This window comes from Salvia miltiorrhiza, chromosome 4 (assembly GCF_028751815.1).
Source record: "Salvia miltiorrhiza cultivar Shanhuang (shh) chromosome 4, IMPLAD_Smil_shh, whole genome shotgun sequence".
In the NCBI taxonomy this organism is placed as follows: Eukaryota; Viridiplantae; Streptophyta; class Magnoliopsida; order Lamiales; family Lamiaceae; genus Salvia; species Salvia miltiorrhiza.
Window position 1 is genome coordinate 10,797,038 of NC_080390.1, and position 9,852 is coordinate 10,806,889.

Below are 9,852 nucleotides of genomic sequence, written 5' to 3' on the forward strand. Positions count from 1 at the left end.
GCAAGTATAGGCCCAATCAATGACATACCAAAATGATATTGGTATTATAAATACATACTAGTATTCAAATATGAAGAGTATTTTATATTTATACTAATCTAGTTTTCAAGGACATACAGTATCGTTGGTTTAGTTGATAAATGAGATTAATCGAGTGGTTAATATTTAAATTCAAAACTAGAACACTATAATAATTGAACAAAATTCAAAATAGAAATAATAAAATTTAAATAAAAATCTATTTTATGTCGAGGGTTATAGTAGAAAATTTTGGGCTCAGCCCAACCAGAGTTTTTTCTTCGCATATTCCGCCGCACGTGTGACTTAAAAGAAAACAGAAATCAAATTTTAGGGTTTTGACGTGTCGGTGTATCGGGCAGTCCGGGCAGATTCGTGCCGTTGCCCGTCTTTTTATTTTCTCAGTTTTAGTGTGATTTTTTCTCCGCAAACTTCCCCTCCCGCTTATTCTCTCTATTCGAATTCATCTCTTTCACTCTCTCTCTCTCTGCTCATATTTCAAAAAAATTGCTTTCAAAAACTGATTCATAGTAGTATATAGAATTATAATTTATGCTACAGAGTAGATAATTTCATATCTGATCGAAGAGTTTTCTGGAACAAGCGTTAGAAGAACGATTCAAGCTGGTTGATCTGAAATCAAAAGTGATATTCAATTTGCTGTTTGATTGAGGTATTGTTTCTTCATTTCGTGCCTATGGAATTCAGATCTATTGAGTTTTTAAGTTGATTCGGTTTAATTTTGTTGCGTATCTATGCATTTAGTATCCTGCTTCGGTTTCTGTTTATTTCTGCTTTCGTGGGATTGTTGTATTTCCTTGAATTTGATCATGTTTTAAATCAGTCTATAATGTATTTGATAGGTTACCTTATCGGTGTCCTAGATTTTTGAATTCGAGGTCGGACTGTGTATAACACTGATTTCATCTTTGCTCACCGATGATTGAGACTGAACGACTTCTGTTTTCCATTTTTATTTTTATGTGAATGTTGTATTAACTCGGTCATGCTTTAAGTTTGTCTATAAAATATTTGATAGGTTTGTTTGCTCATCGAAATTGAAGTTGATTTACAGTTTCATTCCTAGCATTAATTATCTTTGAGTCAATCTATTTCCTGTGTTGAGTTTGGTTGCATAACCTTCTTATGATACATTTTTTTGACATTGATTCGTGTCTAGTTTTTTATTTCTGCTCGGAATAGTGTTGCTCTTCTTTATTTGAACCTTTGGGATTCAGTATTCATCCTTAATGCTTCTTTGTGCAGAATTATGGCGTTAGAGATTACCCAGTATCTATTGGCTGCTCAATCTCCTGATGCGAAAATACGAAATGAGGCTGAGACTGCTCTTGGTCAGTTCCGTGAACAGAATTTACCTGGGTTTCTGCTCTCTTTATCGGTCGAACTCTCCAGTGATGGAAAGCCTACAGAGTCTCGGCGGCTTGCTGGTATTGTTCTCAAGAACTCCTTGGATGCTAAAGAAGCAGCAACCAAGGACAATCTTGTCCAACAGTGGGTGGCAATTGACATTTCCTTCAAATCCCAGATTAAAAACTCTCTTTTGAACACCTTGGGATCATCTGTTAGGGAAGTTAGCCATACTGCCGCCCAAGTGGTTGCTAAGATAGCTTCAATCGAAGTGCCACGAAAGGAATGGCCGGAGCTTGTTGGATTGTTGCTTGCCAACATGACTCAGCCAGATAGGCCTGCATTGCTGAAGCAAGCAACCTTGGAGGCACTTGGTTATGTATGCGAGGAGATATCTGACGAAGATCTTGTGCAAGATGAAGTAAACGCTGTTCTAACAGCTGTTATTCAAGGAATGAATGTCTCCGAACAAAACTCTGATGTCCGTCTGGCTGCAACTAGAGCCTTATATAATGCCCTTGATTTTGCTCGGACTAACTTTGATAATGAGATGGAGAGGAACTATATAATGAAAGTGATATGTGAAGCTGCATTGGCAAACGAGATTGAGATCAGGAAGGCTTCTTTTGAATGTCTCGTTTCCATTGCATCGACATATTATGAGATGCTTGAACCTTATATGCAGAAGATCTTTGAGCTTACATCGAATGCAGTCAAAGCAGATGAGGAAGCTGTTGCCCTGCAAGCAGTAGAGTTCTGGAGCTCTATATGTGATGAAGAATTGGATATTCAAGATAATGAAGTGCCTGAGATTGGAAATTCTAATCCTCCACACTCTCAGTTTATTCAGAAGGCACTATCTACGTTAGTGCCCATGCTGCTAGAAACTTTGCTCAAACAGGATGAGGATCAAGACCAAGAGGATGGGATTTGGAATTTGGCCATGGCTGGCGGCACTTGTCTTGGTCTTGTTGCTAAGGTTGTTGGGGATTTAGTCATCCCACTTGTAATGCCCTTTGTAGAGGCTAACATTTCAAAGACGGACTGGCGTTCTCGGGAGGCAGCCACATTTGCCTTTGGATCTATTCTTGATGGACCGAGCATGGAGAAGTTGTCACCCATGGTGAATGCTGGTCTTGATTTCATGCTTAATGCAATGAAAGATGAAAATAGTCACGTTAAAGACACGACTGCATGGACTCTTAGTCGTATATTTGAGCTAATGCACATACCAGCGGCTGGTTTCTCTATTGTTACTCCTGCTAACCTCCAACGAATTTTGTGTGTTTTGTTGGACGGTTTAAAAGATGCTCCACACGTTGCAGAGAAGGTTTGTGGAGCCATTTATTTTCTTGCTCAAGGATACGAGGATGCTGGGCCGACCTCATCGCTGCTCACTCCTTTTCTTCCTGATATCTTTAGCAGTTTAATTGCCACAGCTGAACGTACAGATAGCAGTGACTCTAAGCTTAGGTCTTCTGCATATGAAGCCCTGAATCAGGTTGTTAGGTGCTCAAATCTTCCTGAAACATCCCAGATAATCTCCAGACTTCTCCCTGCTATCATGTCAAAGTTGGAACAGACTATAAATCTTCAGATTGTGTCATCCGATGACAGGGAAAAGCAAGGGGACTTGCAGGCCTCTCTTTGTGGTGTGCTTCAGGTCATCATCCAAAAACTAAGCAGTGCTGATGACACTAAACCGATAGTACTGCAGGCAGCTGACCAGATCATGGTACTTTTCCTCAACGTGTTTGCTTGCCGTAGCTCTACTGTTCATGAAGAAGCTATGCTTGCCATAGGTGCACTCGCATATGCAACTGGACCGGATTTTGGAAAGTATATGCAAGAATTCTACAAATTTTTAGAGATGGGTTTGCAGAACTTTGAGGAATATCAAGTTTGTACCATTTCGGTTGGGGTTGTTGGTGACATAAGCCGTGCATTGGATGACAAGATCTTGCCATATTGTGATGGGATCATGACACTTCTCCTCAAAGATCTCTCCAGTAGTGAACTTGACCGGTCTGTTAAACCTCCCATATTCTCCTGCTTTGGGGACATTGCTCTTGCAATTGGAGAACACTTTGAAAAATACCTTACTTATGCTCTGCCAATGATGCAAAGAGCCTCAGAAATCTGTGCTCGGATTGACAGCAACGATGAGGATATGGTTGACTATGGCAACCAGCTCAGGCGCAGTATTTTTGAGGCTTATTCTGGCATTCTCCAGGGATTCAAGAATGCCAAAGCTGAGTTGATGTTGCCGCATGCTCCTCATCTTCTGCAGTTCATAGAACTGGTTGCAAAAGACCAGCAGAGGTATTACTGATCTATCAACACATTTTTTTATAATTCAACTATCTTGTTTCTGAATATTCTTATAATCTGATGTGTTTGTTTCTCTCTACTTCAGAGACGAGAGTGTTACTAAGGCAGTAGTGGCCGTTCTTGGTGACCTGGCTGATGCACTTGGTTCAAACCTAAAGATGATGATGATGAAAGACTGTGCTTTCTGCACTGAATTACTAGGCGAGTGCCTCCAGTCTGGTGATGATCAGTTAAAAGAAACAGCAACATGGACTCAGGGGATGATCGGGCGGGCTTTTTCTGTCTGCGGCTAAGCTTTGTTTCTCAGCTGCTGGTCATGTTAATGGTGTTTGTTGCTTTATTGTCTTTGTGTTAGTTTCTTAAATCAAAGTTCTAGTCGTCATCACTCATCAGGGTAACCACGAAAATGTGGTCTGAGATCAAGTATGCTCCATTCTTTTGTAATGCAGATGAAAAAACTGACGATGAAATTCTTTTCATCGATGGTCTAATTATGAAAATGTTGCTTCTCCATATGCAATGCGGTCATCATATTTCTGTGGCCTGTGTCACTACCAGTTATTATTCTCTATGAAAATAAAGTTGTGGTTTTGCCATATTTGATATTCATGTGCTGAAATAATGCGTTCTTGCTTATTTCATGATGTATACTTTTGATTCAACTTGTAAAGCAGATTCATTTCGCTACAGGAGTCTGAACTAAAGCTCATATTCTCAAACTGCAATTTTATTTTCAATCATCTATAAGTAAGTTCGGGTTTGACTCGTTACAGCACAGGTATGCATCAGCAGGTGAGGTGAAAGAAATTTCAAATGTAGATGTGTAATAAATCAGAAGCTTTGGTCTCATGATCTTGAAATTATGTGTGTGTAGAGCAGCTCGTTCCATGTATCAGGCACTCCAGGGAGGCACCAATGCAGACAATCAGCAAACGCAGCAGGATCAGCCTTCTGTTCTGGTGTCAAAGGCCTACCTTGACGAAGAGTGTACACTGAGGTATGAGCATCCTTTCTGTACTCTGATAGTGTCGTGATATCGATCAGATCCACGGGGACTCCCTTCCTCTTGATTGTGTTTCTTACAACGTCAAGTAGCCGCCTGTCTGTCCCCATGTCTAGTTCCATTGTTGTGTTCAAGATTGGCATCGTCTCACGAGCACATCTCACCCCATCTGGGTTGTTCCAGGATGAGCTCCTAGCATGATAATTTTGTAGATTGTGTAAGAAATGGAAGTGTGAAATTTATGATGATTTTTTAATGTAATCGATAAGTAGATTACTGCCAGTGAATTGGAGACATGGTGATGAAGTAGGATGCAGTGCGAGTGTGATTAACGTTGTCAATTAGCCAATCAGCCCATGTTGTCATAACTCTTTCATATGCTGCAGACCGTTCTACCTCATCATATCCTGCTGATTCTTGATCCAACGATCCTCGTCTGTTTCATCAAGAAACCATAAGCTATTTAAGTATACATAGATAGAGATCAAACCCTAGGGAGAGGTTCAAATAAGAGCTACTAAATAAAATAAGAACGAAGAACCATTTGCAGTCATTCGATCATTAAGATCTACGGTGGATGAATACAATACCTGAGTTCGAATTCTAAAAAGAGCGAAAATTTTACTAAGTAGGGTGAATGAAAATACCCATATTCTTGTTAATGCATTGTAAAAACATGCACTCACTCCTATAAGAACTGTTAAAACTATCCAATTTTAAGTGAAAGGACAAATAAGTCTTGGGATTTGACAAATTTTACATGAAAATGAAAATCAGTTATACATTGACACTTGGAAATATTTTTTGTGGACTGATAAATCAAGTAGCCCTTGACTAGTTGACTAGTCAGCCGACTAACTAGTTGATTTTCACCTAAAATTTTATCAAATCCAAAGTCTTTTTTGTCCCCTTTCACTTAAAATTAAAACAAATAAACATGTGTGTGGACTCACAAGACTTTGATGGTGTGATTATTCATCCACCATATGTAGGTGTTGAAGACAAGAAAGTCTGCAGCCTTCCAATGGATTCCATGCTTGGAAATGGATTCAGGCATTATAATTCTTTGGGAAATGCTGTGGTTTCTTGGATCATCCGAATTTGATTCTACTAGAAATGGAGCCCAGTAAAATTCGACCGTCGCGTTATAATCCTACAAATACAAAACTTACCTAAGGTAAGAAATTTATTGAAATTAATACTACTTTCGTCCACCAATTCGTGTCCTAATTTGCCATTTTTGTGTGTCCTACTTATTTTAAGTAACTATTTCTTTAACAAATAAATTATTTTTTTTAAAGTCGTGGGAGTATATTTTAAGAGATCCAATTAAATTTATTGTTTGACTGAAAATTGTTAATCATTTCATAAAACTGTAAAGAGTCTTCCAAAATGGGCAAGTTGGGCATGGGCATTATTTATGTATTTCGATGAAACATTAAATGTTGCACATGCAATGAATTTATTGACGAGGGAATACGTTAGTTTTTTTTATTTCTTATCATTAGACTATCCCAAGGCCAAGAGGGTAAACTTGTTTCAATTTTGCAAAGGCTATTAACTATTAATACAATGTGTTATTATAATTATTTATTAACGTACACAGAAACATATAAATTTTCCCAGACTTTTATTTTACGGAAGAATTTTAGTGTTTTATTTGTATAATTTATATAATAAAATATTAGTGTTATTTTTATTATTTCCTAGCATTACTGCATTACATGCGAGAATTGCTCTAAACAAGACAGCCAAATTTAAGATAGTGGTGGTTTTTGGGTTCGAGAAATGTTCGGACAACAACCCATCACGGGCCCGCAAAAGCTTACAAAACAACTTATCACGGGGCCCATAATCCTAAAGGGAATGTTACTATTTTTTTTTTCTTCACTAAGAATATATATTTTAATAGATAAAAATAATATTTCCTCCGTTTCATTCTTCTTATCCCGTTATCATAAAAGATAATAATCAATTCTTCAAAAAGTGTGAGTCTTATTATTTTTAATTAATTTATATATTTTTAATTCTCGTGCTGAATAAATAAGACAATCATAACGAGATGAAGGGAGTACAAGTTAATTTATCATTTACTCCCTTCGTCCAGAAAAAAAAATGTCATATTTATCCATTTTTTTCATGAAAAAAAGTTTCATTCAATTTTTTGAATAATCACATCATACATTTTTTACTATATTTAATTATAAATTGTACTTTATTTCATTTTTTAAAAACTAATAATGTACTTTTATTCTACTTCTTTGTACAAACACTATCCCTTCAAATGATACATTTATTCTATTTACAATAGCTTTATTAAAACTCGTATCCACACTTAAACATGACTCTATTTCATGGACAGAGGGAGTATTAATTTTTATTTTTATTTTTAGAAATTTTAGGAATGATTTCTATAAATTGAACTAACATTACTTAATATACCCAATTAAAATTAATGAACAAAAATAAAATAATTATATATACGTTAAAAAAACACTTCCAACTCCCTAAATGCACATGATGCATCCGCATATAACTCCACCGACCCAAATATTAATTCGCAAAATTCGAAGGTAAATTAAAAAGGAGGCGTTGTCGGAACCTGAATAAAGAAAACGGAGAGTGGGGCCCCCACGGTCCAAGTTGCCCTGCCCGGAGCAATTCCGGTGTGGAGCAAGCAAACCATCGACTCCCATTGATTCCGGTTTACCGAATCTCCCACAAACATAAGCTTCTTCCCCCTTAGCTTCTCCAAAATTATTTTTGCATCAAACCTAATTAATTAATTTCAGCAAACACAATTTCACTAACTTAATTATAATTTCCTTGACTCGAAAAAAATCAAGTCAAATTATGAGTAATTGTATGAATTTGAAATGTACATATAAATTATTGATAGATGCTACATCCGATGAAATATCATATATGTATGTATATTCGGAAAAACAACACGACACAATGCAACAAAAATTCTGATAGAAACCACTAAAAAGAAATTGATTTATGTTTAAACCCGATTTCATATATGCAATTGATTTCTTTTAAAGAAAATATGATAATACAAATCAGTTAAAAATCAATTTCTATTATCATTTTTTAAGGGTAAATATCACTTTAAATCTCAAACTATTTTCGCAATATCAATTATATCCCTATACTATCGAAAATGATTTTTAAAACCTGAACTATCAATTTTGTATCAATTATACCATTCGTCAATTTTTTTTGCTCCAAAAATTTGACGTTGCTCATCGGATGCCACGATGTATTTAGACTTAATTTTTTTATCCCTGTTATGTAAAATGATGTGATTATATGCCTTATTAATTAAAAACTCGAAGAGCAAAAATAGATGAAGGGTATAATATATTGATACAAAATTGATAGTTCAAAATTTAATAAATTATTTTTGATATATAGTTTATAATATAATTAATAGTGCGAAAGTTGTTTGAGGTTTAAAGTGATATTTACTCATTTTTTAAGAACCCTTATAGGTTGATTGGTATTTCCATATATATAGGTTGATTGGTATTTCCACAAATATTAAGAAAAATCATTGGAAATGAAAAAATATAAGAAAACTTCATAATATGCTCATATTTATTATGTAATGATGAATTAAAGTTAGAGTAAATTAAAGAATTAAATAGACATATAATAGTAAATGAATAAAAAATATAACTTTTTATGAAAGTAAATCTATATATTTGGGACATTCATTAAAGGAAAACAAACTTATATAATTGAGACGGAGGGAATATTTTGCAGGGTACGAAACCGATTATAAACCAATTACTACAATATTGATGAGAGGCAGAACTAGTAAGGGAAAGGGAGGGCTTAAGCCACCATCTATTAATACATTTATTTTTTATTTATTTATACTTATAAAATCATCATGCAAAAGCTCACATTGCCAAATCGAATCATAGAAAATTGAACTTATCGAAATCTTGATTTCTAAATTTATAAGAATAAGATCCATGCCATCAATATATTCTTTTTTGGCTCTGCCCCTAATTGAATGTATCATTTAAAATGTGCAAATATAGACGATATATATTACAGTTAGCATCGAAATTCAATGATATTTGTAATTACTTACTTGGGCAAAGAACATTCGTTGGGCTGCCATCTCCAATTTTGAAACAACAAATTCTCTCTTCCATTTCTAATACATGTCACTTGAGCTGTCAAGAACTCACATTTCTCCTCTTTGTATAAAGGCCTTGTGATGTTATCAAAAACCCATTTTCCCTTTGACAAATCACACGATTTTGGAGGCAATTCAATCCCATCTTCTTCTAGGGTTTGAGTAGTTTGTTCTTGATCTCCACCAAGAACGTGAATCTCTTGCCATTTGAGGGTGATTTGGGCTATGAAAGCTATGTCTTTGGTGAATAAGACGAGGGCGAAGAGAGAGAGGGAGAAGAGAGAGAGGATGAGAGAGGAATTCTTGCATTTTCTTTGGGAATAATCTTTTTTCTTGTCGTTCATGGAGATGTGCTTTATTTTCTCGTGGAGGGAAAAAATGTGTGGAGACTTATGACTTATCTCTTCATTCATTATTTCTTGGGTTTAATTGTGTGAGGAGTTTACTAATTAAAGAGTTCTTGGTTTTTTATTTTTATTTTGGGTTAATTATTGGGGGCCCATGCTGCATTATTGCTTTTGTCACTTTCAATTGGAATAATTTAGTACATGAAAAGCACATGGCGGATGGCTGGATTTTCTTGATTAGAGCATAATTAATTAGGTCATAGTGCATGAAACCTCATTTGTGCATGAAACCTCATTTATTGATTTGTTATCTGATGAAGAATTTAATTGTAGGTTTTGTGAAATTGAGTAAGATTATGATATCTGTTAAATATTTTTTTTATTTTGTTTTATATTCTAGTTTACCGATCCATTGCATGTTGTCTCTGATTCTATGGAAGCACATTTAATGTATTTTTGGTTCAAACATAAATATTATTTTAACCTAGCTACTGTGCTGTCACTCATGTTAGCTGGTAGGAGGTCAAAGAAGACAAAAATTAATATATTTGACTTAATTTCGACTGTCAATTAAGCTCTAATTTTGTTGAAAGTTAATATATATTTAGAAACTCGGAGGTCAAAAAAGG

At 35.3% G+C, this 9,852-nt stretch overlaps 2 protein-coding genes across 2 annotated transcripts; one reads left to right on the forward strand and one right to left on the reverse strand.

Moving 5' to 3' along the window:
* Positions 1–375: 375 nt before the first annotated feature.
* LOC131022687 (importin subunit beta-1-like) lies at positions 376–4,232 on the forward strand. The gene is made up of 3 exons (XM_057952198.1): positions 376–691; positions 1,285–3,708; positions 3,803–4,232. Exons 2-3 carry the CDS (start codon positions 1,289–1,291, stop codon positions 4,008–4,010), a joined length of 2,628 nt encoding a protein of 875 aa, XP_057808181.1. The 5' UTR covers positions 376–691; positions 1,285–1,288; the 3' UTR covers positions 4,011–4,232.
* A 194-nt stretch (positions 4,233–4,426) lies between these two features.
* Positions 4,427–9,333, reverse strand: LOC131022688 (protein trichome birefringence-like 28). The gene is made up of 5 exons (XM_057952200.1): positions 8,829–9,333; positions 7,323–7,494; positions 5,674–5,873; positions 4,998–5,156; positions 4,427–4,912 (listed from the first exon to the last, which is right to left on the reverse strand). Exons 1-5 carry the CDS (start codon positions 9,287–9,289, stop codon positions 4,564–4,566), a joined length of 1,341 nt encoding a protein of 446 aa, XP_057808183.1. The 5' UTR covers positions 9,290–9,333; the 3' UTR covers positions 4,427–4,563.
* Positions 9,334–9,852: the final 519 nt, after the last annotated feature.

Excerpts from the sequence above, each read along its gene's own strand:
- LOC131022688 (XM_057952200.1), bottom strand. The coding sequence starts at position 9,289 with ATGAATGAAGAGATAAGTCATAAGTCTCCACACATTTTTTCCCTCCAC. Across the intron at positions 5,874-7,322 it reads TCTCCGTTTTCTTTATTCAG|GATTATAACGCGACGGTCGA; the intron begins GTTCCGACAACG and ends TTGTATTTGTAG. Across the intron at positions 4,913-4,997 it reads ATGTCTCCAATTCACTGGCA|GAGCTCATCCTGGAACAACC; the intron begins GTAATCTACTTA and ends TTATCATGCTAG.
- LOC131022687 (XM_057952198.1), top strand. The coding sequence starts at position 1,289 with ATGGCGTTAGAGATTACCCAGTATCTATTGGCTGCTCAATCTCCTGAT. Across the intron at positions 3,709-3,802 it reads GTTGCAAAAGACCAGCAGAG|AGACGAGAGTGTTACTAAGG; the intron begins GTATTACTGATC and ends TCTCTACTTCAG.